Raw genomic sequence first — 18,591 nt, 5'->3', positions numbered from 1 at the left:
CGAGTGAGTTAAATTTAACACACCTAGCGAGGTGGTTTAAGTCACTAATCCAGGAGTAAAATAAAGAAAGTTGAAACAAAATGGCGAGAAGAGCTCGGCAGTATAGATTCAATTACTCTCCAATGGACGAATACACTGACAGTGAACTTCGTATAAGATACAGATTCGAAAGAGAATGGATTATTTTCATTGCTAATTTAATTTACGACGATCTGAAGCGAAAAACGAAGCGAGGTCAAGCTCTTCGTCCGATTGACCAAGTCTTAATAGCCTTGAGTAGATTTTTACAGGTTATTGGCAATACTGATAACATTGAAGCCACGATGGAGGAACAGAGAGAGGGCAACGAACAAAGCACGACCGTTGTTCCAGAAGGATCAAAGCAAACAAAAACTGGTGCGGAGAATGTGGAAGGAAAGGCAAAAACCCGCGACCTCGGTACTAATACGGAGACAAATAATCAACCATTTCATATTGTTGTTGATGAAAGCAGAGGCAAAAAGATAGTGACCATGTCAAAATGGAAGCTTGGCCAAGCCACAACCAGTAACAAGCCGCTAACTACAGATGAGTTGAAAGCAAACGTCAGGGATGACCCAAAGATACGATGCACGAGTTCAAAACAATTCCTTTCAAATTCAAAGTTAAAAGGAAGAAGCATCCCTCGGATCCACAGGGAGGACTTATCTTACAAAAACCCAGAAGACATGATCGGCAGTGGAAGTTATGGTAAATGCTTCAAAGGTATTTATCGAGGAAATATACCCGTAGTCGTAAAGAAATTCCAAAGCTTTGTTAATGAAAGAGAAGTCATGAAAGAGGCAAAAGCAATGCAAGATATCCAAGGCGTTGAACATCATCCTTCCCTCCCTCTGCTCATAGGTGTAAGCCTGAACGTCAGGTCCTATCTGCTGGTGTCCCAGTTTCATGGGGGTAATGATTGTGCTTACACTCTGGCAAGCGGGATTCGAAGTGAGCCTTTGACCACACCATAGCAGTGGCTTGAAGTATTGATTGACCTGACAACAGCATTGGGATTCATTCATCAGAAAGGCTGGATCCACGACGATTTAAAGGAGAACAATATAGTTCTTCATTTGATACATAACAGATGGAAGCCAGTAATTATAGATTTTGGCAAGAGTGTCAAGATAGGTTCGGCAAAGCGTAGTTTAAAGAAACGTGACGCCAATGTATACTATTGGAAGGCCCCAGAAGTTTTATCTTGTATATCGCCCCCCTCTCCCTTGAGTGATATCTTTTCTCTAGGACAGATTATTAAGTATGTGGCAAAAAAAGCCATAAAAATCAAGTCCTTTGAAACATGCTACGAATGTTGTATTATTACGGAACCTACACTTAGGCCTTCAAGTGCTCAGATGGTAGCGGCAAAATTAGAAGCATATAAAAAACGATGTAAATAGATTTTTAGTTTCTAACGGACACTTGCATTGAAAGCTTCACTAGATAAATAGATTCCTAGGTTTTTTAACTGAAATTTTCATAATTGCAATACATTCAAAAAATATTTCTCGCGGTTACTTATTAAAAGCATGTGTGTGAAGTAGCAATTCCAGATAATGTAATTAAACACATTTTCTCACCCACAAAACGTTCGTTTGACAATTGAATGACAGAAATGATGGCCCCCTGGGTTGATTTTTTTCTCTGGGCTTAGCTTCTCGTGTGATCTTCTCTTTTCATTCTAATTTATTCCTATCCCACTAAACTACAAATGTTCTTTTTTCCTATGACAACCTTCTTGCAAGTAGGTGTATATATATATACAAAAGTAATAAAACAGCAGTGCATACCTCGGAGAAAATCCTGGGTATACCCCTTAACACGGACAAAAATATATAGATTACACTTGCTTCCTCAGCAAACCCGTTAAAAACATGTTAGTTAAAGCATTCCAGTAAAAATAAATGAACTAAATCCCAGTTTCGCAATTCTGTAGTAGCCACATGCGCTCGTCGAGCGTCTATTTTTTAAACTTCTCCTTATATCTCTTTAATTTTAAGGGTTTTCACTGACTATGGCAAGAAAAAGAAACACAGCCATAAAAGAGTCGGACATCAAGAGAGCAATGTGGAACAAGTTAACATCGCAAGACACGGAGAGAAAAATAGTAGCAAAAATTGAGGTAAGCTTGTCAATTTGATGTTTTCTTTTGGTTTGTGACATTTTGTTGTTGCTCTTAGGTATTATTATATTCTTCGAAAACCATGCAACATCTTTTATGAACAATTTATATGATGGCCAATTCATTGTGATTTTTAACATTATTCTACAATCAAGTGATTAAATCATATTTTTAAAAAAAATGTGTGTGATAACATATGTACCGGTATATCAAGAGTATATATATTCTACTTTTTGGTGAAACATACTTCCTGCTGAAGTATCATTTCCTGCATCACTTATGCTAAAAATGATAAAGAATTACTTTGGTGAAGGTAAGCATACTTCATGCTGAAATATATAACGTATACTTTTTGCCTAACCCTTTTTGCATATACTTTTTGCTGAAGTATACTTTTCAAGGGGCCCAATTTCAGCACCTTGGCAGTATAATTGTAGTATACTCCATTTATACTTTCTCAAGTATGCTTTTCAGTACAATTAAATATGTACTTAAAGCATGCTTTATTTTGGTAAGGGCCGTCTCGCCACACTCATACCCTAGGGCATTCTTAAATTCAACAAAACATGTGTTTTATTTATATCATAACTAACAAGATTACCCTTCGTCTACACACACAAATTATACTTGCATATAGAGCACACAGGTATCTGTACGTCTTTATAAAGGTATGGGTAGTGAATAAATTAAATGTACTCAGACAAATCCTTTTATTTCACATAAGGTTTCATGTGTGCTCACTCAATTTGTGCGCGTAAAAATTATTGTGACATCAAATTTTTTAAGCTTTTTTTTCCACATTGTAAAATTTGCAAAAATATGTGTAACTTAGTACATGCTATCAAAGCTGGAGTTGAGTGACAATATCTATCAAAGGAGGTTTGAATTGGGTGGTAACGTACATAGCAACACGTTAGCCCATTAGGTGTATTGCACTGTAACTCTTTGTTTTCTTCTGTTTGGTACAGACTATTAAACTGTAAATGGTATTTGACAGTTGTTTCATGGGTTTTTGAAAGACACTAATAACAAATGCATTTGTTATTAAATTCTGATGTTGGTAATTATTCTCTATTCATGAATTCTTAATTAAGAAAAATAGAAAAGTAACTGTAATAAAAACTAAATGTGAGGAGTGTTAAGCACTAGAATAATTAATGTAGAGGTAGGTAGTGAGTGTGGGAGTACAGTGTCCACTAAATTGGTGAGGAAACGCTAAATACATTGGACACTTAAATAAAAACAGTTATTTATGGATATGCGAATGCTCATTTTTGTTATGGAAAATGTTTTCCAAATATTTGCATAGATATAATTTTTCAGTTACAGAATCAAGATATGACAAAAAAATAGGTGGAACCGGATTCGTTGAGAAGATACAATTTTCCAAAGATGGCGCTTACAAGAATTTTTTTCGTACAAATAGGCTAAAGCAGTGGTAAGATTTTGAAAACCTTTTCCTGTCCACATCTGCTGTTATTAATAAAAAACTAGTCGAAAAAAATTTTAGTAATGACAAATGATAAAAAAAGGCGACGATTAAAATATTATTATGATGTTCATCAAACTTAGTCGTATGGAAATTATCATAAACGAAAGAAAAACCCGTAAATTTTTCCATTTTTCATTATATAGAATGTTTTTTGAAGATTTCGTGGAGTGGTCTGTGGGCCAGTTGTAGTTTTATCTCTTTATGAAGAGAGGAAAAATCAGTAAATGAAACCAGGGAAGAGCTTGCAGCAAGAGCTCTCGTAGCGTTTGAATAAAATGACCCCATGGTTGATTGCTCAAAAGATTTAACTGTATGCCTGGAAAGAGAATACAATGAGTTAATAATAAAACTTGTTGAGGCTAATCCTCGACAAGGGTATTAGTAACTCCGGAGTTCCCGCGTTTCTACATTTCACGCTCAGAGGAGGGTGATCAAGTCGCGAGAAGCATTGTGTGTTAAAAGTTTCATTACGCTTCATTTGCATTTGACCGTCGTTGTGTGAACATCTCCTGGTGAGAGAGTATTATGAATGCCAAATATGTCTCATCGGTTTGGTTTGGATTTTCTTGCAGTTGGGGATTTCCTATATCTACACTGTGTAAACTTCCAATTTCTACATACTTGTACGGTGAAGTCTCTGCCATTTATGTCGATAAAGCTAGTTTTGGGGGCCACGTTAGCTTCACTGGCAGCCCTCGCGAACGACTGAGGATTGTTTTGGTTCATGACGGTCAAAAAATCCGAGAACTAAATGAGGAAAGGTGGCCTTTCACCATAAGGGCTGTTAGTTGCTGCAAAATAGTGCTAAGTGGTAGATAACTAATTTGATAACTTTATTCAAACGCATTTGATTGAGATAGAACATCGAGCATCCAAACAACCGCGATCGAGGTTATAATAAATTGATAAATTTTGCATTGTAAGTTCAATAGTATTTAATAGTTTAGTTTCTATAATACTTATATTCCGCGAACATGACAATATTTTCCCCCTTATATTTCCACTGGCTCAAACAGGAAAGTTTTGATTATTGAAATGCACATATAGAAAGTAACAGCACACAAAGTAACGCATAATAACAACGGTCGACTTTTGATCCGGGGTCGATGACAAGTCTCAGATTCTCACAATTCTCAGTATTCTGCCGATAAATTTTCCAATTGAATCAATAGGAAATCAATAAAATAAAACAATAACAAAATTACGATTTCATTTCTTATCTGAAACGATTTAGTGGTGCCGTGTTTTCATGTGAAAGGATAGTAGCGTTACACGGGTGATTCCCGCCATCTTGACAAGATATGCTTGATAGGTGACATAGTACCATGCACAACATTCAGAATAATTCGCAAACGGTAAGAGGTTCACCGGGGTTCACCTCGATATTTTTGATTATTAGGAATTAAACTTTTAGAATATTTATAAACACAGACATGTTATCCATCGTAAAACCAGAGGACAAGCGATAAAGATGCACGATATTTCAACCTTCAGTGTCAGCGAGTGAAAGCGATGGCCATCTTAACGTTATAAATTTACATAGAAATATGTCTTATCTGGAAACGAGACTTGGTGTACAGGAATTACTGCTATTAATCCATGCGACAGTTAAAAAATATGAGGTTATGATAAGTAATATAAGGGGAAATTAATGATTCTTTTCGACGACTATGAAACTCTTGTGATATTTTTTGTTGCCTGTGATCATGATTGTGATTGGTCGATTAGGTCACGTGCCACTTGATCACCCTCCTCCTCCTTGATCCAGTGTGTAATAGTTGGTAATAGACACAAGGAGACTAGAGTAGTCTAATTTTATTCTCAATCACCTTATTGTCAGCAGTTTCTTTTGTGTTTTAATTTCGTTAAATTACACTTTATTACACGTTATTTCAACGAATTTACAAGGGAGAATTTTATATTAATCATGTAGCTATAATAAGTAAAATGAACGACAAAGACAAGAAATCATGTAGCTCCCATTGATTACATTTGTTAATTTACATCTTGTTTATAATCAGCTATTTTCTGACTGTTATGTCATAATGCGCCATGATTTTCGATAATAACGTCGTACATTAGCTGTGCGTACTTGTTGAAATGCAGTTATGATTGCTAGCATAGCATTCTCTCTCAAAAAGCCAGGATTATAACGAGCGATGGCCTTGCCCTGTGCAAAGATCATTTCCATTGGATTTAGATCATAAGCATACGCAGGAAGCTTCACCAATGTAATGTTTTTCCTTGCTAGAATACGACATAAAGCAGCTTCGTTGTGTATACTTGCATTATCTGCGACTAAATAGGTATTTCGTGGCAAAAGTGGCAAAATGTGCTTCTCAATTACCTCGTTTAGTAGCAAAGTATTAAAGGCTCCCACAACTGGGACGGCTAGAATGACTCCCTCATTAAATCAACAAGTTCCTAACGTAGATAACTTGACGTGGGTTCCTCCTTTCAGTCTCAACGATGGACATGCCAATCCAGAGTCAGTTCGTCCAAATTCTCGCTCATCTGTTTCCATATCGAAATGGGTTTCATCGAAAAAGTATACACGGCTGGGATCAACGGCTCTTCTCCACTGGATGAATAACTGGCGACAGCGCTGATTGTGTGGTGACATTCGTTCTCTAGCCACATAAACACATTTTTTACGAGTTATTCGTAGCTCTCTAAAAAGCCTGACAATAGAAGACAAGGACGGGACTTCGTGGTGTTGAAGCTGAAATTCTTTTGCGAGTAGTTCTCTCACTTCACGTAGGTACGCAGTAGGATAGATTCTAATCACTGCTTCCATATACGCTCTCATCCACCACGTAATTTTTTGAGGAGGCCTACCTTTTGCAAGAGGTGTCATTGAAGCTTTTTGTCTGAAAATCTCAACATATTTATTAACACAGTTATAGGACACTCGGCAGATTTCGGCGGTCGTTGCTTTGGACTGTGTGGCGAGATACGTAGAAATGACTTGAACTCTCTTTTGCCTAGGGTAAGATTTACCATTACGATAACAACCACCACTTTGGTTCAAAAACCAAGACATTCTATAGCAACTAGAAATTAGCGAAGTAAACAGTATACAAGACCAACAGCGGCTGTTCGACTGGGGAGAGCTTACAAGATAATTTATCTATATCGACACTTCATCTGCAAGCCTTTGTCATTCACAGGATCACAGCGATTTGCCGTTATTTGATTTCAATAAAACTTTGTAACCAGATTTCTATGGTGTGAAGATTAACACATCGACGATTATCATACTCGAATCAACCAACCGGTTTGAGAACGAGTGAGCACGCGACCTTTATTTTTGTTTGGTTCAAAATATTTTCATGCATGCATACACAATACACACAACTTAATTGGAGAGAATATAAGCTTCACCGCTTGTTGTAGCACTGATAACAGTCGTGTCAGTCGGCTGAGAGAAACATGTTGAGCAGGGGAAGAACTTGCTGAAAATGCAGACTCCATGGAGAGGTAGTGCCTTTGAAAGGACATGCAAGAGTTTGTCCATATGGAAGATGTTTTTGTGCACGCTGTAGCACACACGAGGAATTGTTAGCCTTGAGGTCAAAACAGAGAGAAGCGAGGGAGGACAAAGGTCGAATATGGAGAGCAAACCTGGCTTCAACTACACAGAGCTCGATAGGAACGACTTCCACGGGTACGAGCACAAGCTCGACCACAACCACGTCTTCCTTTCCTGATAACACTAATTTCGCTGAAAATTCTATGTTAGCCCTCCAAATGGCCAACTATGAAACCCAAGCAAAAAGGGTAAAGAAAACCATGTCGAAGGCGGAGCAAAGAAGAGGTATTACTGAACGGTTTTTACTGATATTAATATTTTCTATACCATACTATTAAAATTATCAATGTTACCCTAAACGAAAAAAAATGTCTTGACCTTGAACGCATTTTAGCAGTTTAGTTTGTAGAAGTCTGTGCATGTTTGAATGTGAAAGCTTTACATGTGTTAGTATTACTTATCAATCCCGAGGTTTGTCGAAAAACACTTTTACCAGGAATATATGTTGTATATGTCTAAAATGTTCAAGCGAAAAACTGCGGAAATGATTTACACGACTCGCACTCGGTAAAACATTGAGTTCATATGAAATGACGATATTTCTCAAAATATCTCGCAAACCAGTACGGACACCTAATGTAGAATGGTAAAAGTCCTTACATTTTGTTGGTTGTTGATTCATTTTATTTCGTCACTAAGATTTTATGTTTTGATGTATATCGGTATTAATGCATAACGAGTTACGTAAAGCAAATTTAAAACGCGAAATCCAAGGTGAAAATCCAGAAAAAAGGTATTTCATATAGTTTTAACAAACCCTTATGACTGGTTTTATTTTTCATCATAACGTTATAACATTTTTAATGTATCGGAGCAAAATCAACAAAAGTGATTATTTATTTTTATTACCATCATCATGATCCTGAGCATCAACAGTAGTCACTGAGCAATATACTGAATAAATGTTAGCTATTAAATTTTTTAACGTCTTGTTTTGTACGTTTCTTATTGAATCGACGGCTGCACAAGAAAAGAAGCTGGAGGAACATAAGTCTATGTACCACAGTATAAACGCCTACTCGAAGGAGATTACAGAAGCAACAAAAGATCTTAACCCCTTGACAGTCTTCAAGACTGCGCTCATGCTACACCAAAGGCAACCCCGGGAAGTGGCTGATGTTTCTGGTAGGAAAGGAAGTTGTTCTGCAGTGCCAACAATACAGCCTCGACTTGAGACAGGGTCCTCCTTTCAGCTTAAGTTTGATGAGCAAATAGCTACCATTCAAAACGTTCTACCATCCGTATCTGAGGCCAAGATGGCTGCGCTTCTTGCTCGAGAAAATGGTGACATGGATCAAGTTGTCCATTGTCTGATGAATTCTGACTCTGATGATGACGAACACTATCAAGATACCAAGGTAATCGACTTGACTGATAGCGAAACACCAAGCTACTCCACAGAGATGAAGAACCTGGCTCAGTTAAATGTGGAAACAAACACCCTAAAGACCATTCTGGCTACAGTCGAAGCAAAAGAGGCAAACCCAGAAACCCATAACCTACTGTCTTTCTATAAGCCAGGGGAGGACATCAGCAAGAAACTCGGCCAGATGACTGAAAGTTCGCATTCCAAAGAGCTTTCTAACCATCCAGCTAGTTTATGTCCATATTGTCAGGAAGATATTAATGATCAGGGGGATTTTTGTATGTACTGTGGAGGTGTATTCCCCCCAAAAAAGAGATGGTGATAAAATAGATATTAATTCATTGTGAGCCGGACGAACCAGGTTGAGGGGGTGGTAAATTCATACATTTGTCTTAAAGTTTCGCGCGTTTGCCTTTCGCATATTTTTTTATATCACCCCCTCCCCCCCAAATCTAATGGTCGCTCTCTGTGCTTGAGCATCATGCGTTTTGTAAAATCTTGTTTCATTTCTTATGGTGTGAAATATACAAACATTATCACAAATATTACATGACAACTGAGATATAAATAAAAACAAATTTCTTGGCTTATTACATTCTTGTCTTGTCACTCTTGTCATATACCTAGTGTATAGTTAAGTCTAATGGGTTTATTACCACCAATTACCAACAAGTACTGACTATTAGTTTGCCTATTCTTTCACGGTCATATGAAAACGACTCTATAATAATTTATGTAGTACTGGAACTACGGATTCAATAATAGTGAGTTCTACAAAACTTCATAACAAGACTTTTTGTAGGCTGTGATTTTTTCATAATCGAAAACAGTGAATTGTGATTTGATAAATCAAGAACATGTATATTTCCGTATAGTTTCATCATTTTTTAGTTATTTGATTAGTTGATAATTAAAGGGTATTCTGGAATCCAAAATATTACTCATCATGTGCAGTCATTTGTTTGGAGCTTGGAAGTGGCGTGATTTATCAAAAAAGATTTGGAATCAAAACAATACTATAGGAATAGCGGCTCTATTTTCAATGGCATAAACGTTTCAGTTCCATGCAAACGATTTAGACTTTATTACATATCAAGCCCATAAACAGCCTGATTTTCCAGCAGTCAATTACTTTACTCAATTACTATTGTTTGCAAGCAACTGCAGGGCTTTTGCAAATTTTTACTGTTTGTTTTTATGGTCGTCGTGCTAAAAGACCTTTTTCTTACGTGTATTCTTACACCGATTGGTAAAAGGTTTTCCTCATAAAGAATTAAATTTATCCTTGCCCACATTTATTCTTACTAGTAGCAATCGAATTCTCGTGAAAGTTTGCAATCAATTTGTGACCACAACTGTTTTGTCACAATTACTCTATTCACTAATCTACCCATACCTTATCTATGGTGTAGTGGTATGGGGTCACACTTATGAAACTACTCTAAATCCTCTAATCATTTTACACTAAACAAACTTACTCCCTCCCCAGGGCTTTTATTAGATTTTCAGAAGTGCTGGAATGCAATTGACGATTCAATAAAAAAGCTTAAGACGAAAACATCATTTCGTGAGAAGCTGAGTGGTGTTTTGCTTAGCTCATATTAGATCATACATTAAATTTATTTTTGTTTTATTTTGTTCTTCTTATGTTATTTGATATGCTTAAATTTTGTCTTCTCTTGTCAGTTTGTAATTGTTATGTTTTTATTTATATATTATTATTTATTCTATTTATTATTATCCTTATAAGACCCAATTTATACTATTCTTAATGCAAATAGCAGCTGTCTATCTTGGTTAGCTATAACAGTTATTATAGACAGCTTGTACCCTTAAATCTGTTTAATCTTATATTTTAAAATTACAATTGTAATTAAGGTACTAATAATTAAAATTGATTGATTGATATGATTTATCATAACAGGGGAAATTTGTGGATATGAAAACTTGTTATCGGGCATATGTCAAGCTTTGAAACAACTCTCGACTAGACGCACGAAACAATGTCTAAAGTGGGGCGACAACCAGACGTCTCAACGTAAACTGGTAACATCCCGCGCATTTAATATTTTTCAAATTGCCCTATAACACTATGACGTCACAAGTTGTTTACCAAAATGCATTCTGGGTGCTAGAGGGGGACAACAAGGCAGAAAAGTATAAGTAGATCTAAGTAGCTCAGAGAAAAAATGCCGAAAGTGAACTGTTGCGTGCAGTTATGCACATCATCTTCCAAAAGAACACCAAACCTGTCATTCTACAGGCTTTCCAAAGATAAGGAAAAAAGAAATCGGTGGGATGTACTGTGTAATAATGCTAACTTGAAAACGAAATCGGCTTGGACAAGCATTTGTTGTCTTCACTTCCCTGGTGGTTTTAAGAGCCATAACGACGAACTATCAGTTTTCCCCTCGAGTAAAGAATGGAAAACTGTTATAGGAAGTTACAATGACTCGCTTAAACAGTGGAAAAGTAAAGAGTCATGTAATGTTCAATCAAGGGAGCTCCAAGAAACAAATAAGCTCCCATTAGTAAGCAAGAATGACGCAAAAGCACGCTCCACAGCTTCTATAACCAAACGAACCCGTGTTGCTGAAACGTCTGTACAAAATGACGAGAAGGTTAGCTTGTTAATTTTTTTCAAGAAGCAGCTCCCAGAAATATCTGATTTTAACCACGACCTATATGTGTAGGCTGAAGACAAGATTTGTTGCCGTTGACAGATCAAGAGCCAGACGACCAACAAAAACATCACGTAAGCTTCTCTTCATAGTTCCAACATTTTATTATCCTATTGTTATTATCCTATTGTATTATACAGTTATTATATTATACTTATTTTTGATATGCTTTATTATGGCTCAAATTCTATATTCTTTAGTAGGAAGAAAATGTTCAAAATTTATGCATTGTCATAATAATGAAATCCCTGATTTTGTTTTCATGTAGTGCCAATGTACAATAATGTTGCTGTGGTTTTACTACTTGTGTACTAATTTCAGTGCATTTAAATTTTTTCTAGTGTTAACATCTGAAGTGGAACTTGATTGTAAATATTTTACAATATTCTGATGGTTAGAAATAAATATTGATTGATTGATGGATTGATTGATTGAAGTGGATGCAGCTTGTGGTATGAATTGGGTCACATATTTTTTTCCAGATTCATGACCCTCCTGGACGAAACGTATATGAGGACACCAGCTTAACAACTCAAGATGAATTACAAGGGATTTTAACACATATTCGGCTATTACTACATGATGAGAGTATGAATAACAGTCTGAGTAAAGAAGAACTGATAAACCTATTGAGAACAGCAACAAAGCTGCTAAATTCAGTGAAAGAGCAATGTGATACCATTGTATACCTAAGAGAGTAGTATTTACATTCAATAGAAATGAAGGGTCAGACACGCAGATTAGATTCTGGACAGGGTTTTATAGTTCCAACATCTTAGTGGCAATTTTTACGAATCTTCTGGAACCACATGTGAATGCCCTTCATTACTGGGATTCTAACAACTCTGCTAAAAAAGACGCTGATCCTGAGAAATGTGGACGAAAGCGGCAATTGCAGCCTATTGATGAAATGTTTTTGACCCTTGTTAAGCAAGAATCAGCTAATGAAGCCCTTGATGAAAGATTCAACCTGTCAGCTATGGATGCCAGTAGAATATTTATGACATGGGTACACTTCATGCATACAGTTCTCAACTCCATCGAAATTTGGCTTTCTAAGTCAAAAATCAGAAAGTACTTGCCAGATTGCTTTAAGGGTCTCTACAATGATGTTCGAGTCATCATAGATTGTACCGAAATTCCCCTGGAAAAACCGTCTGACTTTGAATGTCAAGCAGCCACATTCTCAATGTATGAACACTGTAATACAGTAAAAGCTTTGGTTGGAATCAGCCCATCAGGTATTCCCACATTTATTTCAGATGCATATGAAGGAAGCATCAGCGATAACGAAATAACCCTGAAGTCAGGACTAATTGAGAAACGTGAAGCAAATGATGCCATTATGGCTGACAGAGGATTTACAGGAATAGACACTCTTAATAAACATAAGATCAGGCTAACAACACCGCACTTTCTCTCTGGGAAAGCACAAATGGATGTATCCAATCTGGTATAGTCAGCACAGGAAGCCCAATCTCATATAACAGGACGGTTCATAAGGAAATGTATGGGAAATTACTCTCTAGCTTATAACTCTGTGAAAAATAAAGAAAATAAATCCAAACCTTCATGTGGTGTTCCTTATGTTTTTATTGTTGTTTGGTGGCGATTTCAGGACGATTTGGTGGATTTTAGCTGAGTTCTCCCCTCACTACTAAGAAGAAGGGAAGGAAGGAGACCTCCATTAGGCCAACGGACCGAGCCGCTCTCGAAAATCCATCGATTCACAGACTAAAACGCGTCCCCTTGCTTCGATACTCACTAATCCAAAAATATCATGTAACCGGCGGCAAGGCGCTCAGCTATGAATCAGATTGCAAGTGGTTTTGACAAAAGAATTTATTGAAAAATTCACACAACTTTACAATACACGAAAAAAACGGGAACGAGATTACAGGATATCTCTAATGAAAACAAGAAAAATATTTACAATGAGATAAAATAAATTTGTAGCTTATCTAAATAGCTAAAAAGTTATGAATAAAATACAGTTTTGCTAGATATAAATAGAAACGGAAATACGTAAATTACGTCACAGGTAATTTGAATACCATAATATGAATTGCTAACGAGTGTAAAATACTGACACAAACTAGGTGTTTATATGTTTAAAATGGAAGTTATACGCCGTATAAATGATACAAGAATAATGGAAAACTATGGAAAAGTTGTTAGAAGGGTTTACTAATATGTTTAGGTAAGTGTTTAACCAGTTATTGTTATGCGAATTTATCCTAAACAGTGATATGATTACCTCGTGGTCAATCCGTGACCTTGCAAATTAAAGTTTACGAAGACAACCAAAAGGTCTATAAAAAGGTCTTTTAACCTGTGGTGAAGGTTACTCAAACTAGTTTAGAGGTTGAACGAACGTTTACCGCGATAGCGGTTCCTGTAGCTATGTTTAGAACGTTTTTAAGAATGAAAACTATTGGTTTGTATGCGAGTTTACCAATGATGGCTAATAAACGATGAATGCTAGATTTAACTACTATCCTTAGATTTATGGTTTAACTTCGTTAGTTCAACACTGAAAACGCTAAGTGATGCTAGATTTACTTGTTTAAGACGAGAATTATCCGAATTACGAGTTTAAAAGACAAAATACACTTAGCGTGATTACTAAATTACTACTGCGTGAAATTGATAACTTTGTACTAAATTACGCGCTAATGCGACTAGCATTACAAAAACATGAAACGAATGCTTAACAAATATATAGATAATCTAAACTATAAAATATAATGACTAGTTAACGATATGAACATAGATTTGTCCTAAATCTATCCTAGGTAAAAGTGTAAAAGGCTGCAAAGATTCATACCTTTACATCGAAGAGAATTCCTTGTCTTGATATGTGAAAATATCCGTAGACAACGCAACGTCTTCAAGAACTTTTACTACACTGATTTAAGCTTAGTTTGGGCCTACTTTTATGGGAAAACCTGCATTCTTAAGACCTTACACATCCTACGCAATGTTGCACGCCCTAGGAGCAAACAGGATGTCCTAAACACGAACTTACGTAAACAAGCGCCAAACCTAGGCATGACTCACTGTAATGTAATTACGTAAGAAAATTATTTCTTGCTTACGCATTTTCCACGCAAACAGTTAACTAAAGAATTACATTCCTATGTGTACACGAGGCATTCCTAATTAAAAATATAGATTTATGACTAAATAATTACTGTCCAAAATAGTGTCTTTTGACTGTGTCACAATCACATTAGAATGATTCCCTCGAGGAATAAATCCAGCGAGATTTCCAAAATTAACAGCCGTTTTGAAAGCTTAGAACCCGCGGCAGTCAAACTTTGTGCAGATCGGCGACCGTTACGGCGCGGTCGGCCTGGAATCTAGCCAAAACCCTCCCAACGGGCCCCCACATGGTTTGGGAATTGCAAGTCACGACAAATACTCGGCCACCCAGGGTAAGGGAATATTTGCAAGAATCTATTGTCAACTCCGACCAATCACATTGCGAACTGATGTCAACAGATTTTGACAGAATACACGTGAGAAATATCGCCAAGGTGGAAGTCCCGCACTAACTTGTAAAAAACTTTTTATATCGTCGATTTTAGTGAATTTTTAAAGTATTTTTTTCAAATCAATATGTAGCAGGAGCAGGAATTGGGACATGGCAAGGTAATTCATGATTTTGATTTCGTATATCATCATTTGCTTAGATTTTTTTAAAGTCTGAATTGTGGCGAGACCCGGTGTGAAAATATTTTACGTGTGCGCGTTGTTTTGTAGGATTTTGAATAAAGAACAATCTCAAGTCCTTGAAGCAGCTGTGAAAGGGCACAACCTATTTGTAACTGGGCAAGCTTTCTCTGGGAAGTCATTTGTAGTAAAGGAAATTTTTAAACGTTTCACTTTGGCCGTCAAGAGGGTATGCATTATATGCTCCAGCGGCATCGCAACGACTGTTTATAGTGATCTAAACACTGAAGTCAGCACAGTACACTCTTTTTTTGGACTGCAAACAGCAGATCTGCCGTATGACTTGGTTGTGGACAGGTCAACGTCCAATAATATAGTCATTGAAAGAGTAGCAAACTATGACTGTCTTATCTGGGACGAAGTCAGCATGTCCAGTCGAAGAATCCTTCAACTCGTCAACGAGATTCAACTGCTACTGACAGCCCCCGATCGCGACCATGCTAACCCTCTGGCTGGAAAACAAGTCATTTTAGTCGGAGAGTTTTTACAACTTAGACTGGTCCCAAGCTTGTTCGATGAGGGGGAATTTTTATTCCGCTCGCCGATATTTCAGAAGGCCTTTCCCCATCGCTTCAGTCTCACGCAAATTATGCGTCAAGACGAGAACCTGAACCTCTTCCTTCAGTGCCTCAAAGAACTTCGTCTGGGACAGTGTTCTGATAACACTCTTCATTTTCTTCGTAGTTTGTCAAGACCTCTTCAGCCAGCGTCCAAGGATCCTGTCCACATCTTTTTCAGGCGAATTCCCATGGAAATGTACAACCTGGATGTCTTGCTAACTTTGCCTGGGGAACTTATCACCTTTAAAGCGGTAGATAGCAAAGATACAAGAAACATCAAGTGCCCAGCAGAACGCATATTGCTTCTCAAGCCCGGCGCCCTCGTAATGTTGGTTTGGAACAAGTCGAGAGACTTAAAAAATGGCTCACAAGGAGTGTTTATCGAAACACGAGGGGAAGTTCTCTTTGTCGACTTCCAGAACGCTGGAAGAGTGGCAATTCAGAGGGAGACCTGGCAGAAGTGCGCAAGTGATGATAGAATGCACAGGGCGAAACAGAAACTTTAACAATCTTTAATATGTAGATGAAAGGTATTAAAGGTACATTTCATTTCTTTACGCATGGTGTTAAATGGCTGTAAAGGCACGCCACCTTTAACAGCTGTTTAACACAGTTAAAGGTGTATTAAAGAGACATGTACCTTTACAGGGATATAAGTTGTGAGTATTAAAGGTGATTAAACTTTCATTCCCTTTAATGATCTTTAATTGTTTATTAAAGATGTAGTTAAAGGTGTATTAAAGAGACATGTACCTTTACAGGGATATAAGCTGTGAGTATTAAAGGTGATTAAACTTTCATTCCCTTTAATGATCTTTAATTGTTTATTAGAGGTGTCTTTAAACGCCTTAAATGTTCCGTTAAATATTATCAAAGATAATGTGTTTATCTATAGGCAATCCAAGCTCTTTTTTTTAGAAGGGGTAAAAATACAGGCAGGTACAATGTATCGATAAGAAATCGAATGTCGTATCTTGTAATTGTGTGAAAATGTTTCAATTTTTGACTTGCCTCCTTGTGTATTGATTTGGGTGTTATAAACATTTCTCATTGAATTACTTTTGTTATCGACGGCTTCTAACTTTTAAAACTATGAAAAATCACTGATCCGGCACTGAATACTTTAACCAAATATAAGCTATGCCATCAAAAGTTTTATTCAGGGATTCGCTCTATTAAACGAATAATAGTCTAGCAATGTCTCTAAATGATTGCGTGATATAGCGTTATGAAGCCAAAGAATAGAGTTCCTTTATCTACTAATTATATAATGTAATGTGCGATTAATCTACTTAAATTCAGTAAATCATCACGTTACGTCAATGATGACAGATCACGGAATCACGAAATAAACCGATACTAAATAAAGGAGGATTCATTCGATTCACATTGTTGTATACATTAAGCTAGTTGGTCGTTCAGTATTCAAACATGAGCTCAGTTCGTTTGAATCCCACTCAGGGTTATTTATTTTGTACTCATTGTAATCGGAATCAACGTACAGGAGACATATGAACATTTTGCGTCGTGGATCTAATGTGAGAGATGTGCCAGATGTACATGTTGAATCGTCATCTGAATCAGAGAACGAGACATCAAGTAACTTCCAAGGTATGTATTATATATTGCGCTTGTAGTTTTATTAAGATAACCATCTCAAGTCCTTAACACTCGTTCTTTTTTGGAATCGGTCATGATCATACAAAGGTTTATAAATTCCCTCATTAAACGATATCATGACATGCATCCAATCTATACACACCTACTTTATAATGCAAATTGGTTCGTGCAAATTTTGTTTTAAGTAGGTCACGTGTGCTTGAAAGCGAATTTGACAATGTACCCCGCATGGTACTTCAATGTTCATACTTTCCTCTTTGGGTTAGCAGCCGACTTCTTGTATTTATTTATTTATCTATGTATGCATTTATTAACTTAGTTTTTTATTTTATTTGGTCGCAATCTATGTCCATGAAATAAAGAAGGTCATTTTAAATATTGCCAGCCTAGTGTCAGAGTTTTGTGTGATGGTCAAAAGTCAATGACACCATCCAATACCTATGTTAAACTAAATCTGTGTCAATCGATATCAAGTGTCACTTCTTGTTCCTTACTATTTCCCACATGTATAGGCGAGAGGGAACCAGAGCCAATATCTGAAGACGATCATGCTCAACTGAGATTAAATAAAGATGTAAGTTCAAACTTAGATACACTAGAATAGGGTGGGAGGGGGGCACAAAATTTTGCTTTCGGCACCAAAAATTAGATTAATGCATAAGGGATTCCTGTGTATATGGAGTGCGAAGAATGAGAAAGAGAACTTTTAAGAAAGAAGTGGACTTGAAGAAGCATTTGAAGATGAAGACGAAATGTATGAGCAGCTATGATTGTGGATGTGTTAAGAAGTTTGAGACTAAGGTTAAATTGTTTTGGCATTGTCAGGATTGTGAGTATGACTACGACGATTTGAAAAGGGTCTGGAATTAGATATAAGATATTTCCTATTATATAGATGGAATCCCAAAGCAATTTCGAAACGGTGTCAATACCCGGTAACGGTGAGATTGACGGTAGACAGTTTTGGCGTCAGTCAGAAAGGAAGGTCAAGAGAACGCTTCGAAAAGGTATAGAAGAATTAGGAGTCCTGAAAGCGAGTATAATGGTAGAAGTAAGTTTGTCAAAAGATGAGGTAACGACGACAGCAATGCTGCGATCAAAGTCACTGGTTATATTAGAGTCCACGAATCTGGATAGGTCACTCAGCGAAGCCTTAGAAGCAATAATGGAGTCGCTGTCTAACTACACGAAAGAAGGATCAGGTTGGACAGTGGAGGAGGTAGAAGGTATGGAGGTTAGTATAGCAAGGTACGTGCCAATACGAGGAGGAAGTTACGTGCCCCTACCAACGTGGGTAGAAAGGAAGAAAGCCATAGTCAACGTAAAAAATGATGACAACAGATGCTTTATGTGGGCAATACGATCCGCACTGTATCCAGTAGATAAGGATCCATGTAGA

At 36.9% G+C, this 18,591-nt stretch overlaps 1 protein-coding gene across 1 annotated transcript; it reads left to right on the top strand.

Annotated features, from left to right (window-relative positions):
* The first annotated feature begins 14,923 nt into the window (after positions 1-14,923).
* Positions 14,924-17,796, top strand: LOC116293120 (uncharacterized). The gene is made up of 5 exons (XM_089035807.1): positions 14,924-14,931; positions 15,043-16,040; positions 16,293-16,344; positions 17,077-17,183; positions 17,705-17,796. The coding sequence occupies exons 1-5, from the start codon at positions 14,924-14,926 to the stop codon at positions 17,794-17,796; spliced, it is 1,257 nt and encodes a 418-aa protein (XP_088891933.1).
* The last annotated feature ends 795 nt before the right edge of the window (positions 17,797-18,591 follow it).

Source organism: Actinia tenebrosa, unplaced genomic scaffold, assembly GCF_029948245.1.
Source record: "Actinia tenebrosa isolate PJP-AT-01 unplaced genomic scaffold, QUT_ActTen_1.0 PGA_scaffold3__52_contigs__length_22856419, whole genome shotgun sequence".
Classification (NCBI taxonomy): domain Eukaryota; kingdom Metazoa; phylum Cnidaria; class Anthozoa; order Actiniaria; family Actiniidae; genus Actinia; species Actinia tenebrosa.
This window is presented reverse-complemented; position numbering and strand designations above follow the sequence as displayed.